This window comes from Manduca sexta, chromosome 25, assembly GCF_014839805.1.
Source record: "Manduca sexta isolate Smith_Timp_Sample1 chromosome 25, JHU_Msex_v1.0, whole genome shotgun sequence".
NCBI classification, from domain to species: Eukaryota; Metazoa; Arthropoda; class Insecta; order Lepidoptera; family Sphingidae; genus Manduca; species Manduca sexta.
Window position 1 is genome coordinate 17,425,752 of NC_051139.1, and position 26,000 is coordinate 17,451,751.

Sequence of the window (26,000 nt, forward strand, 5' to 3'; positions counted from 1 at the left end):
GCGACTGACCCTTCACAATAAGATATATTGTCGTAAAAACCTATATACATCACTACATAGTATAAAACAAAGTCGTTTTCTCTGTCCCTATGTCCCTTTGTATGATTAAATCTTTAAAACTACGCAACGGATTTTGATGCGGTTTTTTTTAATAGATAGAGTGATTCAAGAGGAAGGTTTATTTGTATAATAACATCCATTAAATAGTGGAAAAATACTGTTATTTTGTTATGTTATACCCGTGCGAAGCCAGAGCGGGCCGCTATGTTTTTATATACAACATTCACAGTTTTTCTGTAGTGTATTTAGTATCAGCATTGCACCCGTGCGAAGCCGGGGCGGGTCGCTAGTATTCTATAAAATATGAGCAGTGCGTAAGAAACTTGGATATGTGTGTAGAGGCGAAGCCGCCACCGGGTAAGGAGGCGGTGTGGGCGAACAGCACCGCGCTGCGCGTGTCGCTGCTGGCGTGGGGCGGCCGCTGCGCCGTGCGCGCCTGGAGCGTGCAGCTGCGGCCCGCGCGCGCCGCCGCCGCCTGGGCCGCCGTGCCCGCCGACTCCGAGATTGCGGAGGTGCGCCTGCCCATCCGCTCCGCTCGTTCTATCGATGTCATTATTCCACAGACAACACGTTTAACATTTGTACTCCATGCCGCAGGCCGGCGGACTGCGGCCGGGCGCGTGGTACGAGCTGCGCGTCACGGCGCATGCGCCCGCCGGCGACACCGTCGCGCTATACCGCGCCGCCACTCACACGCTGCACGGCGGTAAGCACTAGTAAGACTGTGATGTACTACACCATGAGTCATCTCGACCGTCTGTCTCCCGGTAACCGCATGAAATTCTGTACTTACCTAACTTTCCGATGTTTGAACTCAGAAAGCAACTTACAATAATAATGATAATGTTTTCGCCTATTCATGTCTTGGTGGTTGAAGAAAAGCAATGATGTTTCAGAATTAATTATATATTGTAATCAATTTTGATTTTGAGCATTGAGAGCGTCTGAATATAATACGCAATAGAAATATCCCAGTATGAACTAAGGAGTGTTAAAAATGATATTGATTTCAATGATTTATAATATAGTGACTGCATTCTATCATGACTGGAACGACATTTGACTCCATAAACTATCTAAATTTTGAGTTGAATGAGTGTTTCTGCTTTTACTTGTAAAAAAATCCACGATCATTCACATTTATTCATTATCGATATTGTGTTGATAAGAAGTAACCGGACGCGGTATTATCGTGAAATAACGAATTATTATAATATTATTATAAGTAATTGATGTGTGCTATGCAAAAATGCTGAGTGTGTATGAAACCATGTATGGCTATACTTACAGTACAATGCGGGCCGATTTCGATCCGTTGGATATCTTTAGAGGGGTTTTTTTAAGTACAGACCCCGCAGTCTACACCGAGGAAAACCTGCGAACGGTGTACTGGTTCCCCCCGGCTTAGCGACTGCGGGGCCCTGGAGGAAGACAAAAAGAGGAGAAATAGGGGAGGAAAGAAGGGGAAGGAAGAGGAAGGGAGGGGGGGGGGGTCTATGTTCAGCATTCATGCGGCTGAATATTATGATGATATTGGTATTGCGATATATTGTGTTTCCAGAGCGACTGGGGGAACCGGTGGAGTTACATACAGAAGAACGCCGCGCGGAATCAGAGGAGGCGGGAAGCGGTAGGGCGGGCGCGGATGTGAGCGGTGCGGGGGGTGCGGGCGGCGGGATGCCATGGCGCGCTGCGCTCGCGCCGGCCCTGCTCGCCGCCGGGCTCGCCGTGCTGCTCGCCGCGCTCGCCGGTACATCTCACACACCACTGCCCACTTATTTTACTGCGTGTGTAAAGTATATAGTCCTACTGAGGAATTGTGCCGCAGGCGCCGCGGTGTTGCGCCGCCAGCAAGCGTGGTGCTGGCGACGCACCTGCTCGCTGCACCGGCCGCGACACCCGCACCCGCAGCTGTACACCACCGAGCCCGGAAAGAGAAACGGCAAGACGCTCACGCCACCCGACGGTAACTACCACTGCGCACAATCCTGCAACACATGCCACAATAATACACTTTATACAACCTGTTGGGAACAGGGGAACTGCACGAGATCAGCCCGTACGCGACCTTCAGCATGTCGGGCGGTGTTGCCGACACTGATGGTAGTGAACGAGCGCCGGCGGGGAGTGCGGGTGGGGAGGCGGCGGTGGCGGCGGGGGGTGCGCGCTGCATCTGCGAACGTTCGGCCGCGCGGAGCAGCTGGACCTGGCCGCGCCGCCGCCGCGACCCAACCTGTTGTCACACTCCGCCGGTCCGTACCAACACGACAACTTTTGAAATTATTTATTTATTTGTACATTACATTACGTCTTCGCTTACATATTATGCTGTTGACATTTACCCTCAGTCATCACATAAACTATTTGCCAGTGGCGAAGCGTCCATACAAGCCGATTCCCACCGGCTTCCCTTTTAGGTTTTCGGTAATACTAAACAAAATATTTAATAGGCAAATATAAATTTACAACATACCAGACAGTGGACAATAATTATAATAGCTTAACTTATTAATTAATGATCACTTAATAATGACATCTATCGGCGAATAGCCCATTGTTTGTTAATTTAATCGATATCGATTACCTATTTTAAATAACGATAGATGGCGCACTTTGTATTTAGTTCCCCAGAAATTCCGTTACCAAAGTGAAATTGTGACGCCACTGGCGCAAGGTAACCCGCTGTCAAGCGGCTTAATGTTGTAGTATGTTTTTTAATATAGATGGCAGCACTTTGTATGACTTTCTATGGCAGTGTTTGTCGGAATCGCGCGGAAGATATGGGCAAAGGTAACCCGAGCATTTTCGGCTTCCACGTTAACCGACTTTGTATAGTTGTCACTTTTACGTCCATTAAACGTCATAATTTATTATGCTACTAAGTTGCGGTGTTTGTAAATTGTCATATTCATTTTTTTGATAGTTTTGTGATATTAAGTAACCAGCGCTTTGTTTATTTAGAAACTACAAGTAAATGTGTATTATAATGGAATTAACTACCTGTGATCAGTTTAATGTCTACCTTTACGTAAGTATATTATTAGTCTGTAATTTCACATATTAGTATTTAGATGGTTAAATATTAAAAGTAGATCTGAAAGTTTTTGATTTTAGACACAAAATATGTGTTAGAAGAAAATAAGTACTTACTTATTATATTTTACTGAATTTAAAACGATACAAGCAAAAGTTAACGAATAACCTTTCTTTATTATTTTAATTGATAATTATATACGTTTATCATGAAAGTATCTTTAAACTGTTGGTCTGTTTGACGATCGTGATACCTATTTCTATATGGGGTAATTACATTTAAAGTTTTATTTTGAAAAAAAAAGAACAGATTTATTTGGAGGTAGTGTGGTTATAATTTTAATACTTAATTTTGTTGCTTTTATAACAAATTAATAGGTAAGTACTTATGTTTGTGATTAATGGAAGGAGAATTATCTACATTTATTGTTCGATTTTATAAATGTTTCAATTATTTACGCATAATAGGTAATTTAGTAGGTATGTCAACGTTAGACGATTTCGAAGCAAGACTAATGCGTTGTCTTAGTTTTTGTTTTCCCATAAATTGCTCCCGATATCTTAACTGACGCCAAATATTTCACACCGGGTTACCTTTAGAAAAATTTCACCCTTCGCCACTGCTATTTGCTGAGAATAAATGACGAAGGTCCGTAGCAACTTTGCACAAGCTATGATAACGTTATTATAGATTCAGCGTGTGTCTATTTGTTAAAAAGACTGGAAATGTTTACTATTCGACTGCTGGCGCCTGGCGCCAATCTTTAAACTGGATTTGAACGTCGTTGAATTTAATGTTTTTCGTGATTTGAAGAGGACACAACGCAATGGGGTAAAGTAATTAAGATGAGTGTATTGTGTGTGTAGAGTACGGGCGATGTCGGGACAGTGACTCCGAGTCGAGCGGCTCGCCGTGCGCCGCGTGCGCCGCCGAGCTGTACCGCCTGCCCGCCGCGCATCGCGCCGGTGTGTACTCGCAGCCGCGCCGCGTCTGTACTTCGTGCCATGCGGGGTCTCATAGACTATAGCCGCCGCTATACTGTTTGTGCAGACACGCTGCCAGCGGTGGAGTCCAGCGCCGATGACACGTCGTACAGCGGCGGCGGGGGCGGGGGCGGCGGCGGGGTGGCCCGGCGAACGGCGCGCGCTCCTCGGCGTCGCGGCGAGCACACCTCTGCGCCCACCGTCAGGTACCGACCCGCTGCACGCACGACGCCCAACCTCCATTAACCCGGCGAGCATGTGGTGAAAAAATGTAACAAGAAGTATGAGGCAGGGTATGACATACCCCTTAAAAAAATTGGCTATAAAACTTGTTTCTGAAGAAGTATTATACTATTTATTTTTTGGTATAATAAGACAATACCATCATAACGCATTGGAAATAAAACAATCGCGCCATTTTAACAATTTTATTTTTTTACCTCGATGGAAATAAGTCACTTTGAATTTCAAACAAACACTTTCAGTCTCTTAAAAATTAAAAGGAATTAAAGTAAAACCAGTTTTATGATAAAAAAAACTTAATCGTATGATAGAATATGAAATAATTTTCTTTATAAACTAAAAAAATCACAAAAAATTTAGGAACATCTTAGGAACTGGAGATAAAATCTGTGCAGTTTTTGCAAAAAACATTGCATGCTCCACACTAATAGCCTTTCCTCAGCTTGTTCATGAGTATTTTGTCTTATGATTATTTTGTTGGGGTAATCTCTACATCTAATAAAATGACCAGGAACATTTTGAGTCGATGAAAGTGATTCGTTGATCTGGGAAGAAATTCTCTGACGTATATAAATCGAAATATATATTTTTGTCATTTCACATCTTCAGGTGTTCGTAAACTAAAGCCAAGCCTAAGTTACGGATGAAATCGGTCCATTTAGTGTCTTTGCCCTGATTTTCACGAAACATAGGACCCCTGGGGGCCCGTGGGCCCCTCTCAGGATCCGCAAAGTAAAATAAAAGTTAAAAGAAAAACTATAAAGTGCACGCTTTTGCACTCTTTTATATCTAAAAATAAATACAGAAGTAAACTGCTAGTAAAAACACATTTAAGAATCCAACTGAACAACATCAACCCAAACATTACGACTTTGGTCGCAAAAAAGGTCGCATAAGGTGGCATTAGTGGTCCGCACTAAATAAAAGTTTGCGAAACCCTGTTCTAGTAAGTACATCTTCTATCATAGACCGAAGTTGTTTTTTTCTATTTTCAACATCCATTTTCTATTAAAATCTACAATTAAACAAAGAAAATAGGTTAAAATAGCAGAAAAAAGCAATTTTAGTTTTTGTCACACCAGCTATGAGGCGGGGTATCACGTACCCGAACTCAGTTTGCAAGCGTGTAACTCGAATGCAGGTTGCCGCGACACTGTGATCACCCCACTATTACCTTCCGCAACCCTGTAACTCCAGCTACTCAAAGAGACTATAAGTTTGAAAGTCAGGCACAAAAAATATACGCCAGTAATTAACATGGGGGGTATGACATACCCCGCCACACGCTCGCCGGGTTAACTACGGTCCCGGTCGGAACTCACGTTCCTTCATATTAGTACAGCCAATGAAACGTAACTGTTGATATTCTACTCTATCAAATGATAGTGCCGCAATTATACAAATCCCGTCTTCTCCTCCTCCAACCACACTCGGCGGGTGAAGTCACGCCGACCACAACATATCTGTAATAATATAATTTTTAAAAAGTTTTTGTTTCCTACAAAGCCACCGTTTCTAAGTGGAAGGTTAATAGGAAAGGACCTTTGGTTTCGGTAATATGTAGCGAGCACCTGACACTAGCGCCCCCTCCTGCGCCCCCAGCATGGCTTCCAGCTTACCGAGCGAGCGGCGCGGCCGCTGCATGGACTCGCGTCATGTCGCATCAGCCCTCAGCAGCATGTCGCGCGCCCCCATACCAGTAGCACACTTCACGCGTAACTGCCTGACTCATGAGATGATTTCTCGTATGCAGGTACACTGCCGGCCGGAGTGCGCGCGCCGCCGTCGCCAGAAGCGAGCGCGCGCCGATGTAACGCGCGCAATTCCCTTGTACATAATGTAATCATGTTGTGCTGTGTAACGACCTCTACGTTATACGTTCTGACTGAAATAATAGTGTTTAATAAATTTATTGAGTTTTCAATAAAGTGTTTTATTTAATATATTCGACAAAAATCTTTATTAGATAGGAGATCTCTGTCTCTCTATAGATATCTATAGCATAATAGAAAACAAGTGCGGAATGCAAACAATGATCAGTAAACGATTGGCTGCTGGAGTACAATTGGCGTTTGTAAATAAATAATTATTTATATTATATGTATAATATAGCAAGTACAAGTAAAGAGGTAAATCAAATTGCCTCTTTACTTGTATTTACTATAGGTTATTAGTCATTCAAATTGCTAGTTAAGCTAGATAAATACGTGAACAAATGTTCGAAAACAATGTTTAATTTTTATTATGCACCAACTCCAGAATTGGTAACCAGTATATAGGTAATGTTAATTATTTTTGGTTTTGAAGGCGGTATAATTTTTGTTGAAAAGTGTTTGTGCCAAAGATGCTGATGCACGCTTCAAACGCATTTTCAGATTTAAATTAAAATACCACTTTTAATCCCCAACGGAAAAGAGACGTGTTAGGTATAACACTTTAAACTTATAAGTTTTAAGCGTGTATCTACATATGCGCATCGTAGCTTACAGCAGATATAGCGTGTTTGGGCTCATAAGAACGGTCTCAATGGTTGGGTGTCAGCGTCCTCTAGCCGGGGACTGAACCCCGCACCAGGGAGATGAAAATATTTCTTTAGTTGGCCCCCGACACGAGAACGCTTGAGTCTAATTATAATTAATGGGTAAGTACTTACTTTATTTTTAACTTTTAGGGAGACTTTTTCTGTCTGAAGTTTTTTTAATTTTTAATTTAATTTTTTTCCATGTGTTTATTAGCTATTTACATAATGAATGTCTGTGTAATATTTTTTTTCAATAAAATGATTATAGGTTATGTTATACCGGTATATATGTACTACGTACTAGATCTGGCGTTCCGTACACTCATTGTGTTTGACTCAACTATAATGTAATCCGTACACCAGACTTTAGAACTTATGATTTTAACATTGACAGCGTGTGGTTATGTACTATGGAGTAGTGCTTATAATATAAGATCTCGAGTCTAAGTGTAAACCTGAATTAGTGAAATAAGTAAAATTATTTGTTGTTCAAGTGAATAAAGTTATAAAAGTGATGTTTTGGTTGCCATTTTAGTTCAGATTTTAAACAAATAGTTTATATGGACGTTTGTGTGTATAGAATATACGTCAATGTACTTTGGGTACATTTTTCTCACAGGTACCAGTGGCGAAGGGTTCCTATAACCCGATTTTTGTCGGCTTCCCTTTTATAATTTATGTAATATCTAAATATCATAAGAACGATTAGCAAACCGTATTTATGCATATTAGTAAGTACCTATAAGTTGCGCCGGGTTCTCTTTTGCAAAATTTCACTCTTCGCCACTGATAGGTAAGTACTGTTTTATTATACTTTGTTACTGGTTATTGACTACTTCTGTAATATCTTGTTATTATAAACATTAATAGGGACTAGTCACGGAACAGTAGGTAACTGACGAAGACATCTACCAAAGGGTCAGTGGTCACCACAAACACGCGAAAACAAGTGCTTAAATATATAATCTTGTTCGCTTTGACATTAATATCAGGCTGGCGCTCTAATTGGCCAGGATTAAAAATTAGACACGCTCAACTAGACATTTGTAATATAGTCAAGTATGCATTATGGTACTAGGATAAGTTTAGTCGCGCTGTGTTATCGCGCGTGCACGCGCCGGCGGAACTGCCCGCGTCGAGCCGCGACGAGAACACGATAAAACTATCCCGCGCTTCCGTAACGCATATCTGTTGCCGCACTCACCACTACACACAATGTGTCCCACACACGTCGCCTGCCGCTACTTATACGTTTATAAATAACGCTCTAGAACATTTTTTACCTTACTATCTAATTGCACAAGTAAATAATAATATTATATGAATTTAGAAAAATTAAATTAATTAGAAAGATGTACATCATAGTTTATTATTGCTTTCATTTGAATAAATTTCATGAAGATAACAAATAAGCAGTGATGTACAAAATACCCTGTACAAAGTATCTGGAATACAAAATACAAAATACTTTTAAATTAAGTATTTTAGATACCAGATACAAAATACTTTTGAGAAAGGTATTTGAAATACTAGATACAAAATAGGTATCTTATAAATACTTTTAAAAATACAAGTACTTTTGTAAGAAAACAACATTTGAATTTAAATTTGTTTGTTATAGATCATCATTATAGATCACAAGAATAATTATTTTAATTTAAGTTAGATTAAACAAAACCAGCTCTTCAAACATCTTATCACTCATTTTCCTTCGATGAGGCCACATGATCATACCCCCATAAGAAAAAAGTCGTTCCACAGAGGCAGAGCTCGGCAAACAAGTGTATTTTTTTTTTTTTTATTGTAGTGTAAGTATGTAAGCTCTTTAGGCTTATGTCTTTATTATTAAGGTATTGCAAGGTTTCTAAGTCAGCAGCGCTGGCAGGGAGACCGTGTTTTCGCCACTTGCAATAGAGGAATCAGAATCCGCTAAAAGATGTAATAAGATTCATCCTTTCACTTATTTAATATCAGATTCTTGTTTTTTCAGATCAATTTATTTTTCGTGTTTCAGTCAGTATAAGTTCTTTTACATATTCTTTACGCTCTTTTGGTACCCACTTCATTTAAAAAAACGGACCGGATCGAAAGGAAGTATATAGTATAGAAATAGATAAAGTAGCTGAATAAAATAAAGCTTACGTTTCCATATTTACGATCTCCAATTTCACAAAAGTAAACGAAAAATAACTGATTTCAAATCAATCATAACTATTCATAACAGCCGGTGAAATTTGTAGAAAGAAAGAGTCGCTATCTATTAATTTTTCCTCAAGTATAGTGTCCAAGAACGGCTCGGTCAGTTCTACGCATTTGTTTTATAAACGACACCAAATAATCTCTACTTTTTCTAAAGTATTTTATCAGAAAAAGTATTTATAAAATACTAAGATACTAAACAAAAGTATTTAAATACAAGATACAAAATCCTTTCTAAAAAAAGTATTTTAGATACAAGATGAAAATACGTATTTTGTATCTTGTATCTGTATTTCAAATACTTGTATCTTAGATAAGTCACATCACTGCAAATAAGTATATTAATAAATTATAATACTATACATAATTTACTAAAATTGCGGTTTTTAACGGAGAATTTCAATTTCCGTGTGAAAACGAGTCTACTTTAAAACTACCTAGTGACGTCACGCCTATCTGTCACTTTTTATATTTGTTTGCCACTGACATTCATAGATGCAGAAGTAATGACTTTCGAGGTGAGTACATATTTTGTTATATTACTATGAACTAATAAAAAATTGACAATCCATCAACATCAGCCAGTCATAGTAATGCCACAAAGTTTCGGAAAAAAAAAGACAACCATGATAACACAATTGTTTTCTCAGATTTCTGGAGTCTGCTTATATGAACCAAACTTCCATTATTATTAAAAATATGCAATTAATTTTCGCAATTAAAGAATGTTTACCTAAAACTAAAACCTCAAACGAGTTGCCATAACAGATGTTATTTCACTAGACTGATTGGAGGATTGACATACGCTCTTATTGTTAAAAATCAATATTAACTAAACAAAAACGTTGTAGTTGCTCTTCTTTAATGTTTTTTAACGTTTTAGCCACAAATATTTATAAATAGGTATAGCTGCATCTTTCCTACTGACCGTTTTTAAGTTCTTTATATGTAATTATCATCATGCCGTGGCGGATTCGGCAGAGGAGGTACTTACAATACAATTCCCTTTTTTTTTCCTGCTCATAGACCGGTGTTGTACATACATGTCCTACAAAAGAAATCGTCAGAATCATATTATGTCAGTTAAATACAAGCTACGTCCTTCAACCGACCTGGTGCTTACCTCACGAGCCAGGTATCCATTGTCTTGCGATCACTGTGCAATTTGACAGCAGATTAAGTCGAGAAGCTGGTTTAAGTTCTAAGTAATTTTGGATCATCTTAAACAACACGAACCATAGATTGCAGCTGTTGTATTGAGACAGTATTTTACAATTAATATTCACCCACAGTTGCATTGTCATGTAATAATATGATTGTCATAAACTAAGCGTACGAGGTAATAGAAATAAGAAACTACGACAGTGAGCTACCGGGTACGTTTATGTAAGTAATTAGCACGTGCTATGCAGTCCCCTGGACATGTCTGCGGAGGCGGCGGGAGGCTCCACTAACTACTTGGTCTGCCGCAGCACCGCGTAGAATGTGTACGACGACTTTATAATCTGAAAAAAAAAAAAACCATAGGTGACATATTATTATGCCACATAATTCCTACTATCGTGCCCGTGCACGAATCTGGAAAGCGCAGTGTCAGTGTCGCGAGCACCTTGACGAATGTGTCGAGCGACAGCGGGATGATGAGGCCAGCAGCAGGGCGCAGCGGCCGCTTGGCGCGCTCCATGACGATCAGTAGCGCGCGCTTGAACCGCACGCCTGTCTCCACCCACTCCATGCTATAAATTGACTCCACCAGCCGATTGCTCTGCAAACAATACACGCTCACTCACCATTACTATACCCAAAAGTCAGAACTAGTCACATCCACACGGTAGGTTACCACCTCTACAGTGACCTCGTTGCCGTAGTAGCAGTAGAGGAATAGCTCGGTCAGGATGCAGCTCGTGAACAGCACCATGGACGCGAACTCTATGCTCAGCATGCTCAACTGTGGACACAGTACACAGATATAGTAGCACTCTGCGCCTCGCCGCAAACTATCAATAAACAGCTTACTCACGCTGACTATCTTGTAAGCGGCCATGCATAGGATCCAGCCGCCAATAGCGAATTGTATGAGTATTGCAGTGCCGAAAATGCGCTGCAGAAGACCCGCCGTGCTGCAATGGAATGTAGATGCTGAGTGAGTGCGGTTGCTGAAGCTCGCGTGCTCTCCCGTGTACTCACTCGACTATGTGCTTGTAGTGTGCGAGACACTGCAGCAGAGCGGTCATCAGCGCCGCGTCGTGCCTGGCGCGGCAGACTGCGCCAGCGCCTGCTGCCGCTGCCGCACGCTCAGGTAGGCTCTTAAAATTCAAACTGGAACAGGCATAAATAGATTGCACACTGTAACAGTCTCATGTTCTTTTCATTCACAAATAACTCACCGCAAAATAGTGAGCTGTGTTTTGCACTGGTTGAGCACGGTGGCCATGAACGCGTCCATGGTGGTATTGGCGATTCCCACCAGCGTTGTGACGTAGTACGAATAGAGCAACACCGCCGCAAACCTGTGACATATCACAAATCTCGACTCATTGAGTGTGGAATGTCTATAGCATATCTCCCTTGTGGCGTCATACCAGTGCGAATTGGAGTAGTCCACACCGATCCAGAATGGAAACTCCACTTGTTGCCCGCGCAAATGGTATATCACCGGGAAGATGATCCATAGAGTGCAGGTGACCACCGCACAGCCCGAGTACATCCGAACGAAGCGCGAGGCCCACGTCGCCGTCGCCTCCAACAGCCGCCGCGCACCGCCGGCCTGCTGGTTGTACAACGGGTCTGCGGACCGACACGTACAAATGTGAAAAAAACGAATGGGAGGGAATCAAAGGAAAAGCTGATGAGGGTTTGCAGTTACCATCGAGACCGGTCACCAGGTGCTCCACGCGGTCCGCGTCCAGATAAAACACGAGCTGCTTGGCGATGGAGGTGATGTGGCACAGCAGCAGGAACATCACGCGCGCCACTTTATCCATGTCGTGCCGCTCCTGCACTCACAGCAGCAGGCGTCATAGTGAATCCATGCCTCTAGTACTCACATAATTCGACACAGATAATTCCGTTAATACTGCACCTGATACGCGTACACGCACTCCTGAAGCAAATAGGCAATGGTGAGCGCCAGCGTAAAGGCGCGGTAGACGCGATGCAAGCTCTCGTTATCTGCACCTCCGCCGCACTTGCCACCGTCCAGCCGGCAGTACCCGCACCAGCGTAGCAGCTGCATGTGCACGCGCACACTGTTGCGAGCCAACGACCTGCGACGTCACCCGAACACACGCTCTCACTACGTCCAATAGTGATCTTTCGCCCCGTGGTTAACATTATAAGTATTATAACCGGATTATCATCGAATAAGATCAATTGAGGTAAAGCTTTCTACAACGTGGGTTACAAATTACAATCAGATTATCTATTTTGACTTAAACGGCTAATTTGCAAAAGTACTTAACTCAAATAAAATTAATAAAATATTAAACCATGTACTTACATTTGGTTCGGCGTCTTATGTCACTTTGATTGTGATTAAGGCAAAAGTATTTAATCTTTTAAATAGTTGTTATAGAGGGGCGCAGGGTGGAATGGGTCGTGTCGGGGCGGTACGGAGTGGTATGGTAATGATTTAATTACATGTGGCCGCGACAATTACGGCGGCGCTAACAGATTAATTGCAGGGCAGCGCAGGGCGGGCGGGCACGCCCCGCGCCCGTCTATCGCGCTGCTCCCATACAATATGCATGAGCCGAAAACTACACACGCCGCGTTGCTGTTCTCATCACCAATAATTTATTCCTCGCTAGTTATATCATGACACGCCGATGAATTCTGGCTCAATATATTGTTGAGGAGTTGTGCCCATCAACATTTCCCTAGGCATAAGATAATGCCCAGTCGATGAATAGGTCCAAGAGCAACGTATGTATCGGTACGACCTGCCAAGCGGTCCACTATACCACTCGTGTATTACAAGTCATCGACTCTAGAATTTAGAAAGGAGATCGCTCTCGGGGTATAAGGGTACTAATTTGAATCGACTTCCAAAAACAGGAGGAAAAACCAAATTCCTTTGTTTATATTATTTAAAACATTGACTAAATCACTAGGCGAGAGTAATATGTCCATTAAAAATAAATAGTACTTTACGACTACCTATAAACAGATCTCATACCAAGCTTGGAAGATTCAATAGATCCTGGGTACGTGTGGTTCTTTTTCTCAAAAGCAGTTGAAAAAAAGAAACCATAGTGCTTAATTATTATAGAATAAAATTATATGTGGTATGCATAACACACACGGGTGGTATTACCTTCATAAAACATGATTTTTTTTGAAAATTGGCATATATTAATAATAGCACAGTTTTACCATCCACTGTAGTACCACCGATATTGCTTTTCTATTCGAATGCCGATCTTGTGTAAGATCGGTCGAAGTCGTATAATAATAATATCAGCCACAGGGCATTATATACTGTCCCACTGCTGGGCACGGGCCTCCTCTAACTACTGCGAGGGATTAGGCCTTAGTCTACCTCGCTGGTCTAGTGCGGATTGGTAGAATTCACACACCCTCAAAATTCCTATAGAGAATTTCTCAGGTATGCAGGTTTGCTCACGATGTTTTCCTTCACCGTTAAAGTAAGCGATAACTTACAAAGAATACATACATAATTATTTTAGAAAAATCAGAGGTGTGTGCCCTTGGGATTTGAACCTGCGAACATTCGTCTCGGCAGTCCGTTCCACACCCAACTAGGTTATCGCCGAAGTCGTATAAGAATGCACATTTCTTGTTATTTTTATTTTGCTCCAATAGCTCAAAAACTATTAATCTCATGACAGAGTGTTTTGAAAATAACTTCTGATACTTTAAACTACCACCCTACTATAGTTGCTGGCACACAACCAAATATAGGCATAAATTGTACAAACAAACCATCTCTCGGATACGTCCAGACAAGCATTTTGCGGATGCATGCTGTTTTCCTTATTTGAATTATTTTGACTTTAATAAAAACATATTTTGTTTCTGATAACAATATGCATTGCATCTAAATAAATAAGTATTCCATGATATTACTTTTTATTAACTACAGGCCCTCACATCCTTCGCACAGGCTCTGCTGGCGGCGCGCCGACTTCTGTTAGATGCGTGCCGACCCCTCAGATCGCCGGTAAGTGTAGTGAACTACTAAAAAGTGCGTGTATGTGATGTGAAGACCCATTAACACAATTAATTATAAAAATATTTAAAAATTATAAGAACATTATATGTTCGATATGCATATTATTATCATTTACGTATATGTTGATGAGTATCGGTAAGTATTGTATATGTAAGTACCTTAGTATTTGTTACGAGTCTTAATTTGATATATTGTGTTTGTGTGATAAATAGTTAATAAAACAATCACCGAATTTGTCAATTTCGAAAAAAAATTCAACAGGAAATTGATTCAACAGGTTGAGGCTTTCTTTACGGTATAGCCGCAACCTAAGTAAACTAACGCGTGACGGCGCGGCGTGTCAATATGGGTTCAATACAAGAAAACGAGAAAGCCAAGGCTATTTATAATAAATGGTTTAAATTTTACTGAAAATAAAATTGTTCACTTTGAATGTTACTTCTCGAAAAATTAACATAACTTTAGGCGTAACTTAATGTAGGATTTATAACGTTGGTTGAGCTTTTTGTACCTTGAGTAAGATCCTATTCGATGAATTTGCTATATAAAATTATATTATGTTCCACGGATTTTACACAATAGGTATGAAACCTAAAAGCTAATGTTTCAGTACTCGAGCGTGACCGTCGTAGGATTAATCCGTGTTATCCATGAACAGCACCAAGAAAATCATAGATACAATGCCGGCCCTTGAGAGAAAAGAGCGCCCGCGTGCGTCGTAAAGTTATCGCGCGCCCTGCATTATTAAGTGTTGCTGCAGTTGAATCTTGCACGTTACTGGTGGTAGGTCTCTCATATTTGTGAGTCCGCCTGGGTAGATACCACCGCAATGTCCATTTATGCCGCCAAGCAGCAGTGTGTAGCCGTGGTGAAGGGCCCATATAATCCGATTCCTGCCGGCTTCCCTTTCATATATTATCTAAAATCTAACTGTCCTTTAAATTGATGCATATTAGTAACTATACAAGTATGTTATATCGAGATCCCTTTCAGAAAATTTCACCCTTCGCCACTGGTGTGTAGTCATTGTTGCATTGCGGTCTGAAGGACATTGTAGCCAGTGTATCTACTGGACATAATTAGACAACATCTCATGTCCCAGGTCAATACTTTGTAATAAAAGGTGTTGGATGGTGATTCCAATGGTTATCGGCGGTCGTATCGCTTACTATCAGGCGAACGGCTAGCTCGTCTCATCATTAAAAGCATCGTGAAAAAAACGAAAACGTATGTTACTTCCGCAATGGAAATGCGGCTTAACCTTTAATGATGACGTCATCATGAGGATGTAATTTAAAATATAGACACATTGTGCGGTGCCTAGACTCATATCTCATGAAAATGTAAGAAATCGCCTGCGGCCCCGCGCGCGGGAGATATTTTTTGCGAGATAAAAAACTCAGGAGTAAGGTTTCTTTCTATTAGTGATTTGCTTTTATTGATTAGTAAAAAATGGGTTATTTTAGGAACCGGGCTATTTTCCGTCATATTAAGTATCGTAGTACAGTTGAATTTTCTACTTCAAGTTAAAAAGGGCGTAAGACCACAACCACACACCGGCCCATTCTTCGATAGCATGATTTAATACAAAACTTTAGTTATAGAAGTGAAGGCCATTTGAAGCCATCTAAAGAAATGACACTCATGTATTGCTAGAGATATTTATTTAAGTCATGGTGCCGAAGGAGCCGGCCCGTTCACTTTGTCTGCCGCAGCACTGCGTAGAAACTGTACGACGACTTCAGGATCTGTCGACACAACAATATCATATAGTACTTAAATACTTATTATAAAGGGTGTAAAAGACAGCCTACCGAAAACTGATACCAGGTGTTCAGAATATGATTCTGAAACGCGTTTGAATTTATCGTCGGGGTAATAAAATTGGTACTATTCTCTAACACAACCCCATTTTCATTAAAATAACAAGTAAGTTAATTTCATAATAACAGAAATGTATGTAGAAAAGATGAACGGTGCGCAAGCGTCCCTAATCAGCTGTTTTATTAAATAGGTATGTATATAACGCCACGCGCGCCGCATGCAATGGCCTCGCTGCCCCGTCGGCCGCCCAAAGGCACCTCGCCGCGCGCGGCTTCATTTGACTACGAGCGATGAGCGTTGCGAATTTCGGATTACAGAAAATGTGGATTGGGCTTAAATATTCTACTCGGCATTTAATTAATTATGAACGCGAAGTTGTGTTTTTTGTGAAAGAAGAATGAAATGGGTAACGATTTTTATTAGTACTTACTAAAATATATTTATTTTTTAATAAATATTAAAAACCTATTTACTGTGCTTATCAGTTGTAGGAGTATAACAAATGTAGATTTTGTTAGCTAATTTCTAACTGTGAAGGAATATTACAGATTTTCAAAACTCGTCAATGTTACCCAATTACATATCTTTATCTTGGGTGCACTAAGCAATAAAAACTTTTCATTTGTGACGAAACATGAAATCTTATTTAGTAAACGCCCAAACATGAATCCAGCAAATTATTCCTTAGTAGGTAGGTAAGTAATTCACGAGGCAAATAAATTTAATGAAAATGACCGATCCAAACGGTTCAAGTCTAGGTGATGTCATTGAGCGACGCGTGCGATTCGCAAGTACATACTTTTGGCCCCTGTAGGTAGATTTCGATAACTACGCAATGGATCGCATACATTGCTCAAGAATTACGAAATTGTTATGCAATATGCACACATATCCCGTACACACAGACATCTTTATTTTAATATAGGCATCATAATTGAATAGTCAAACGAACTTACCTGTAAGTGAAGTTCGACTGTAATTATACTCCTTGATGTCTCGTCCTCTATGATGAGTGGTTATTGATGTAGTCTCGGCCTTTCAGTCACTGGCGTCACATAATTTTGAAGAATTTTGCAAAAAACGGAACGCATCCTTAGCTGTACTGTCACCTGTCACTGTAACTAGCTTCATTCAGTTCATAGCAATAATTGATTTATTGTTTTTCAACATAGGGTCAATATAAATGTTTATGGAATATTGGGTAGGGTGGGACTCATCATCTTCGGACGAGACATCAAGGAGTATAATTACAGTCGAACTTCACTTACAGGTAAGTTCGTTTGACTATTCAATTATACTCCTTGATGTCTCGTCCTCTATGATGAGTGGTTATTGATGTAGATGTTCAAAGACCAGTTGTAAAAACAATAAATCTTTATTAAAAATATATGTACATGTTTTACTTATTTTTAATATTAAATTATTTCAAAATCATATTATCAATCAATCATTAATTAATAATAATTCTAATTATTAATTAATAAAGATTGTTTCTGCAAAACTTGTTGTTTATTACAGGTCTAATAAAAATCTAGCATAAGTTGTGGACTGGAGAGTCCATCCAGTTGTTCAACTTATAGCATAAATGTTGATCCTCTTATGTGCATTTTTAGACTTTTTGTAATGCTAATTAATATAATTAATAACAGCTTTAGCTGGGCATATGCTCACTCTACTATTGAAAATGGTATAGTTAAAAATGTTTGGCACCTATTTGGTCCAAAAGTTTTAAATAGTTTGTCAAACTTAATATTTATACAATCATCTCTTATAGTTATATCCTTGTTAATATTAATCAGAATATTTGTTTGGGCTCTTTAGCCTGCAGCTAACATTAATAATGTGTCTTTTTTTTTTGTCATATTATATTCTAATTTACTTTTGTGAATATCATTATTTTCAATGTAAACAAATAAACTAGACATATTCAAGTTGAGTTATATTTAGGTTTTGGTGGCCTTAGTTTGTAAAATCTATTTTTGGTGTGGAAATAGAATAATTAACTGATTTGATTTGATGAATATCAATATTTTGCCCACTATGAACGATTTGCGCGTTGAGTTTTATAGTGGTATTTAAAATATTTATGGAAAAATAACAGAACTAATTCTGTTGAATTTTTAAATTGTATGTTTTTAAGGAGATGTTCTTCTATTATAGTAATCCAATATTATATTCAATTAAGTAAGATATAGTAATTAAAAAATCATTTAAATGACCAACATTTCTGAAATTTTCGAATTCTTTGAATTTTTATTTCTCATGAATTAAACGATAAAAGATATTTTTTCTCTACTAACTTTTTTCTTCATGATCTTTTTAGTTAGATAAAAATAACATATTGTTATGCTCGTTAGTTGTTTAAGATATTTTGAGCTTCGAAATAGACGTTCGAAGCGCAAATAACAAAACCTCTGTTCAGTAATCATTAAAGAATTTACAAATACTCAGTAAATCTAAAAAATTTCTCTACTAACTATTTAGACAACAAAATTTTCTATATTACTAATTCATATGTTTTTAAAATAATGTTTTGATGGATTTTATCTCCTTCGAAAAGTGCTGTTTTTGAGACATACGGCGCGCGGATGCGTAAACGCTCTTAAGGGTAAACATTGTTTCATTGTGTTTTTAGAAATGGAACTTATCAATACGTCCACTACTTCATTATACATTCCTGATTTTATGAATGTTTCCCTGATAGTACTCCTGCAATCAATTTTAATGTCTGGTATACTAAGTGTATGGACCTCGAATTGTGCAATGTAAGTAAGTGTTTTGAAGGTTGAAATATTATGGGCTCAATAATCAGGAAATTTATATATATTGGAAACTATGGTTATGTTACTCAATAGGGGACTAATGCATCTGGGTAACCACTAATATGTTTATTTATTTATTTTTTAATACCATAGGGAATAGTGGAGAAGCATAAAACATATATTATCTGGACCACATATTTTTAGTTATGTTATGTATTTCTAAATGAAATATATTCTTTTCAATGTGGACATCTGAGCTCATTATATTTTTAACCCACCACTGCAGGTCTTGTTTATTTCACCTTTACTCAATAACTTATTGATTAGCCTTAGGCTGTTAATTCTTTTTTGTAATATCAAGAGTCCTTTTACAAAATTAAAGACCAAACCTAAGAATTTACATGTTTAGTATAAAATCACATTTCTCTTTATCTATAATGAAACTTGTTTAAAAAGTTTATAGTTGTCTGTATATTTTCTAGACATTGGTTATATTTGTGGCTAATGTAGAGAAAATAATCAAGGTGTACAATTTATACAAAACCCTTTTCCTTTAATAATGAAATCAGTAGTTTCATAATTTTAGGGATTGTTAATGGAATAGTACATAGACCAAAAAAGAATAGACATTAAGTTGATAGTATATAGCTACTTCTTTTTAAAAGAATCATATCTATATTGTTTACATCAGGATGTATGTTAACCACATAATATGCATGTTTAATATCTATAGTAGTATTTAATCATCCATAAATCTTAACTTTTTATCTTATCTATACTATTATATAAAGCTGAAGAGTTTGTTTGTTTGTTTGTTTGTTTGTTTGTTTGTTTGTTTGAACGCGCTAATCTCAGGAACTACCGGTCCAAACTGAAAAATTCTTTTTGCGTTGGATAGCCCTATGTTCGTGGAGTGCTATAGGCTATATATCATCACGCTATACCCAATAGGAGCGGAGCAGTAATGCCTAATCTCAGGAACTACCGGTCCGAACTGAAAAATTATTTTTGCGTTGGATAGCCCTTTGTTCGTGGAGTGCTATAGGCTATATATCATCACGCTATACCCAATAGGAGCGGAGCAGTAATGGCTAATCTCAGGAACTACCGGTCCAAACTGAAAAATTCTTTTTGCGTTGGATAGCCTTTTGTTCCTGGAGTGCTATAAGCTATATATCATCACGCTATACCCAATAGGAGCAGAGCAGTAATGGCTTATCTCAGGAACTACCGGTTCGAACTAAAAAATCATTTTGTATTGGATAGCCCTTTGTTCGTGAAGTGCTATAGGCTATATATCATCACGCTATGACCAATAGGAGCAGAGCAGTAATGGCTAATCTCAGAAACTAGGAGTTTGAACTGAATAATTGTTTTTGTGTTGGATAGCCCTTTGTTCCTGGAATGCTATAGGCTATATATATCATCACGCTATGCCCAATAGGAGCGGAGCAGTAATCGCTAATCTCAGGAACTACCGGTTCGAACTGAAAAAATATTTTTGCGTTGGATAGCCCTTTGTTCGTGGAGTGCTATAGGCTATATATCATCACGCTATACCCAATAGGAGCGGAGCAGTAATGGCTAATCTCAGGAACTACCGGTCCAAACTGAAAAATTCTTTTTGCGTTGGATAGCCTTTTGTTCCTGGAGTGCTATAAGCTATATATCATCACGCTATACCCAATAGGAGCAGAGCAGTAATGGCTTATCTCAGGAACTACCGGTTCGAACTAAAAAATTCATTTTGTATTGGATAGCCCTTTGTTCGTGAAGTGCTATAGGCTATATATCATCACGCTATGACCAATAGGAGCAGAGCAGTAATGGCTAATCTCAGAAACTAGGAGTTTGAAATGAATAATTCTTTTTGTGTTGGATAGCCCTTTGTTCCTGGAATGCTATAGGCTATATATATCATCACGCTATGCCCAATAGGAGCGGAGCAGTAATCGCTAATCTCAGGAACTACCGGTTCGAACTGAAAAAATATTTTTGTGTTGGATAGCCCTTTGTTCCTGGAGTGCTATAGGTTATATATCGTCACGCTATGACCAATAGGAGCGGAGCAGTAATGAAACATGATGCAAAAACGGGGACAATTTATTAGTTTTGAGAGCTTCTGTTGCGTCGCTGCGTAAACGGTTAAAGTTATGCAACAATAATGTATGACGGGATTGTTCCTCTTAAAAGTTCTACAAAAATATATCATAAAACAAAGTCCCCGCTGCATCGGTCTACCCGAACGTGTTAAAGTCAAAAACTACCCAACGTATTAGGATAAAATTTGGTATGGAGACAGTTTGAGACCCTGGGAAGAACATAGGCTCCCGGGAAAATATATAGCGTGACTTTTATAACGGAAAACTTTAGCCCGAAAAACTTTATAACGCGGGCGGAGCCGCGGGCAAAAGCTAGTGAATTAATAATCTTTAATCTCTAAAATCTAATTTATGTAGTAAATTACACACATTCTTATAATATTCCAATTTAAAAAGTTCAGAAGCCATAAAGCTATTTAGCTTCTTTAAATTTAATATCATTGAAATAATAACATTGGAATGATCCATTAGGTTTTTAGAAAAATAGGTGAGTAAAAATTAAGCTAATTTTAACAATTTATATACTTCAGATATTCAATGTCTGAGAATTTATTGTTCACAAATATCATTTGTGATCTGTTTCCAATTATGATAGTAAAATTGGAGTCAGCCCACCTGAGCATTTACGTCTAAGGGTACCGGTGTCTCCTGTCTTGTTTTCTTCGTACTTCTGCCCTCCCTGCATATGGTTTCCTCTTCGTTGCTGTGTGAGGAATGCCCCGTGAGTTTAAAGCTTTGGTTTTATAAATATTCTCCTTTGAAGATAACATATCTTTTCTAAACACCATTAGATTAAGGTTATTGGCTATTTTTAAGTCCTTTTCAGATTGTTGGACTGCTTTTGCGGTTTTAATCTTTTCAGAGAGATTTTCCCCAAAGAGGTGAGCTCCTGGTTCTGACTGGGTCAAGAAATCTGTCATCTCTTTGTTGATGGTTGACAATATAAGTGATAGACGACTTCTTGTTTCAATGTGTAAAATGTCACATAGCATTCTTGATGTGTCGTTAAGCTTTTTTATAATGTCCAACTTTTGTTTTGCATGTCATTTAGACAGATTTGCAGGGCTGACCCCAAACATGTTAAGGCAGTAGCAAATTGTTCTTACAATAATAATATCAGCCCTGTATTATATACTTGCCCACTGCTGAGCACGGACCTTCTCTACTACTGAGAGGGATTAGGCCTTAGTCCACCACGCTGGCCTAGTGCGGATTGATAGACTTCTCACACCCTTGAAATACCTTTAGAGAACTTCTCAGGTATGCAGGTTTCCTCACGATGTTTTCCTTCACCGTTAAAGCGAACGATAAATTCACAAAGGATACACACATAATTATTATTATTATTTTTTTTTTTTTTTTTTAAATCAGTGGTGTCTGCCCTTGGGATTTGAACCTGCGGACATTCGTCTCGGCAGTCCGTTCCACACCCAACTAGGCTATCGCCGCTTATTTTGTTCTTGCCTTCTTAATATTTTCTGGTCTCTCTTTTTTGTTGGATCGCTTATTGCAGCATTTACTTCCGGATTTAACTTAGGTGGAAATATCTGTAGAAAATTACTAAAACCTGGATTTTCATTCTTAAATGTTTCTTTTTCTTCCTTATCTAAACCTTTCTTTATAATATTATCCCATCTCTCCACCAATTCTTTTTGAAGATATTGTTCCCTTTCTTTTGGTTGTGGAGCCACTCCAAGTATTTCAAGGATTCTGTTATCTAATTTGTCTTCAATTGGAAATTCACTGTAGATAAGTAATATTTTCATCTTCTGATTGGCTATTTTTGTCAGGGCTATTGGACTCAAGGACTTTGCTTGTAAAAGGTACTATGCTATCTGAAAAGAGGCATAGGGTGCGCAATTAAGCGTGAGCATCGCACATAACCACGTAAGTTCCTGCCGAACTTCCCTTAAAGGTTATTGCGTTAGCCGACCATGTGCGTTCCCGCAGAATGCCCTATAGGTCGCATTATTGCTCTATGCAGATTTTGTGCTTTTATAGTTTTTTCTATGCAGTAGCACAGGTTGTGCTTTTAGCCATAAGCGTCACACACAACCATGTAAGCCCTTGCCAATGTTAGCTTTAAGGTTAGGTATAATTTTAGCCGACCATGTGCGTTCCCACAGAACGCCCTATAGGTCGCATTTCGTGCATTGTAGATTGATGTGTTTATACGGTCATAGAAATAGCAACACGATGCACAGTTAGCCTTAATAAAGGTTATGTAAAAAGGGAAAAACACGTGCATGCAATGCGGCCCTTTTAATTTTGTTTTATGTGCAGATTTATAAAAAAATCTTTGTGACACTCAAGCATGAAGGGAAAAAAGCCCCACCAAGTATTAGTCTATTCGACATAAAATAGCTAAAAAACGTGCGGCACGCTGTTTGTAGTGGTATATTAGGTAAATAATTCACTTACCATCTGTGTCGCTGTCCAATTATTTAATTTTCTTTTCTATCCTCCTCAATTTTCTGAGTAGCCTCGATTTCTTTTCTTCTTCCGAACGTCTTTTTCCCATTTTCACAATAAAATTTTCAAGAATTGGGAAAAAGTGGACGTGGACGCCATTGACATAAAAACCGAATGAAGCTAGTTACAGTGACAGGTGACAGTACAGCTAAGGATGCGTTCCGTTTTTTGCAAAATTCTTCAAAATTATGTGACGCCAGTGACTGAAAGGCCGAGACTACATCAATAACCACTCATCATAGAGGACGAGACATCAAGGAGTATAATACCACTTTACTTTAAAAAAATCGGTAGACTGTCTTTTATACGCTGAATTATTATCTGAGGGTGGGGCGCTTGCAAGAAGGATTTTATTAAATTGAACTAGTTACTCAGGTACTTCACCTTGACGTATGTGTCGAGCGTGAGCGGCAGCACGGCGCCGGCGGCGGGCCGCATCGGTCGCTGCGCGCGCTCCATCGCGATCAGCAGCGCGCGCCGCACCCGCCGCGGCACCGCCAGCCACTCTAGCGCGTACATCGACTGCAGCACTAGGTCGCTCTGCAACACACGCGCACACACTAGTGGCCAAAGGCCCATATACCCCGAGTCCTGTCGCCTCCCTTTTGGTAATTTATATAAAATCTAATTGTCTTTGAACGATTTTCAGACCGCATTTCTGCATATTAGCAGTACTTATAGCTTGTCTCGGGTTCGCGTTAGAGAAAAATCACCCTTCGCCACTGACTCACACATACACACAGTCGGACATCGCCGCCGCAGCGTACCACCCACCTCTACCGCTACCTCGTTGCCGTAGTAGCAGTACAGGAACAGCTCGGTGAGGATGCACACGATGAACAGAGTCGTTGACGCGAACTCGATGCTCATCACGTCCAGCTGCCGAGCCATATGCGTAACACGACATATTATGCTACTCTGAACTGTTACAGTGGGGACTTAAATAACGAGACTTTCCCGCCCTCACACCCACCACTACAACTCCTGTAAGCCAGGATCAGCAGTGGCACGCATTTTATGACACCGAGCAGTGAAGCTCGGCGAGTCTCAGGGTAAACTAATATGTCATTATGGGGACTTAAATGACAAACTTTCATATTGAGAATTAATTAGGACGATCATACTTACACTGACAATCTGGTAAGCGGCCATGCACAGGATCCAGCCGCCGACGCCGAACTGCACGAGCAGCGCTGCACCGAATATGTCCTGTAGCAGCGCGCACGTCCTGCCACACACACACCACACGTGACACCGGTCAAGGACGCTGAATAGGACACTAAAGCACTAAGAACTAACTTACTATGTCTTAAGAGTAAGTATATTTTACATTTGCTTTAGTATAAATGATCGCACCAGCCCCGGATCTTGAATTTTTTGAAGGCGGGGCAAAATCTGGATAATGCCGCCCCCAATCACCTATATTTTTACTTTTGTCATCATCATCATCATCATCATTTCACGCCCCGCGGGAAATAATTTATGTGTGTTATATACTAAATGTCGCAGTAGTCAAAGTTGCGTTAATGATGAGTTGTGTATTCGTCTGCCAAGTTTGAATTTGCCGCCCTCTAAATTCGCCGCCCGGGGCACGGGCCCTGGTTGCCCCCCCTAGATCCGGGCTGGATCGCACACAACCTGACCAAGAGTTTAACATTATAATACACTGTTGCGGTAGTGAGATAAATTATAATCAATCTACTTGTCCCGTTTCAAGTACAGTTGATCAAAATAAATACCTAGGTAATATGATAGACCAAAGGCTATCTTGGCATTCTCAAATTGAGATGATTTCACTGAGAATAAGAAAAATTATTTGAATGTTTACCACTCGGAGACATGTAGTACCACAGAATAAACATAGTCCAAATGTCTTTTAAATAAAATATATAGGACGTGTGAATATGTTGTATACTCGTATGGCTCTTCTTAAAATCATATACTTTAGAAAGCCTTATCATCCTCCAGAAAGTATATATCATATCAATGATTTAATGTCAGTCTGAAAATTGTATATAATATGTATATTGCATACTATTCTGATTTCTGAAATTTCACAAGACTATTAGTTACAAATAATAAATTATAACGAAACTGAGTCCCTCTGACAAATCATGTTCAGAAAGTAATGAAAAACACACTAACACACCCACGCACGCATGCCTACACATACAAAAACATAACTCAACTACTATTAATTTTTAATAACTTTTTAGTAATTATCTACATACTTAATAGATATGAAAGGGCGTAATCTCCTAGCACAGGCATTTTTTATTCTTAAAAGGAGATTACCACTATTAGTTAATAAGAAAAACTTGTATAATAGTGAATAAAGATATACTGTGTAATTTTCTGGTAATGGACGAGGCTTTCGACTAGCAGTTTGTATACGACACGGTCGTATTGGTCTCGCGCGTCGCCGCACGCCGCCCGCGCACGCTCCACCAGCGTCTCCAGGTTGATCCTGTGAAGACAAAAATGATTCACTATGTGTGGAACGAACTCACCGCACACTCGTCCGCAATCGCTCCCACCTGAGTATGGTGAGCTGCGTCTTGCACTGATGCAGCACGGTAGCGACAAACGAGTCCATGGTGGTGTTG

General features: G+C 39.5%; 3 protein-coding genes across 3 annotated transcripts; 1 reads left to right on the forward strand and 2 right to left on the reverse strand.

The window, feature by feature from the left end:
• Positions 1-389: 389 nt before the first annotated feature.
• LOC115451482 lies at positions 390-4,323 on the forward strand. Its single transcript, XM_037442798.1, has 8 exons — positions 390-572; positions 658-766; positions 1,622-1,810; positions 1,889-2,026; positions 2,098-2,147; positions 2,189-2,312; positions 3,961-4,059; positions 4,145-4,323. The coding sequence occupies exons 1-8, from the start codon at positions 390-392 to the stop codon at positions 4,321-4,323; spliced, it is 1,071 nt and encodes a 356-aa protein (XP_037298695.1).
• Positions 4,324-10,340: 6,017 nt separating this feature from the next.
• On the reverse strand, positions 10,341-12,308 carry LOC115451485 (odorant receptor 94a-like). The gene is made up of 9 exons (XM_030179829.2): positions 12,123-12,308; positions 11,907-12,036; positions 11,623-11,827; positions 11,428-11,550; positions 11,228-11,359; positions 11,061-11,160; positions 10,884-10,988; positions 10,650-10,805; positions 10,341-10,545 (listed from the first exon to the last, which is right to left on the reverse strand). The coding sequence occupies exons 1-9, from the start codon at positions 12,273-12,275 to the stop codon at positions 10,495-10,497; spliced, it is 1,155 nt and encodes a 384-aa protein (XP_030035689.2). The 5' UTR covers positions 12,276-12,308; the 3' UTR covers positions 10,341-10,494.
• Positions 12,309-15,881: 3,573 nt separating this feature from the next.
• LOC119188540 (odorant receptor 4-like) lies at positions 15,882-26,000 on the reverse strand (the record flags this gene model as incomplete). Its single annotated transcript, XM_037442946.1, is given in 6 exon segments — positions 15,882-15,982; positions 23,779-23,934; positions 24,169-24,273; positions 24,523-24,622; positions 25,739-25,861; positions 25,932-26,000. Coding segments are annotated over 6 exon segments (604 nt in total), but the record flags the coding sequence as incomplete, so codon positions are not given.

Excerpts from the sequence above, each read along its gene's own strand:
- LOC115451485 (XM_030179829.2), bottom strand. The coding sequence starts at position 12,275 with ATGCAGCTGCTACGCTGGTGCGGGTACTGCCGGCTGGACGGTGGCAAG. Across the intron at positions 11,828-11,906 it reads CCTGGTGACCGGTCTCGATG|ACCCGTTGTACAACCAGCAG; the intron begins GTAACTGCAAAC and ends GTCGGTCCGCAG. Across the intron at positions 11,551-11,622 it reads GACTACTCCAATTCGCACTG|GTTTGCGGCGGTGTTGCTCT; the intron begins GTATGACGCCAC and ends GATATGTCACAG.
- LOC115451482 (XM_037442798.1), top strand. The coding sequence starts at position 390 with ATGTGTGTAGAGGCGAAGCCGCCACCGGGTAAGGAGGCGGTGTGGGCG. Across the intron at positions 573-657 it reads CCGACTCCGAGATTGCGGAG|GCCGGCGGACTGCGGCCGGG; the intron begins GTGCGCCTGCCC and ends TCCATGCCGCAG. Across the intron at positions 2,027-2,097 it reads GACGCTCACGCCACCCGACG|GGGAACTGCACGAGATCAGC; the intron begins GTAACTACCACT and ends TGTTGGGAACAG.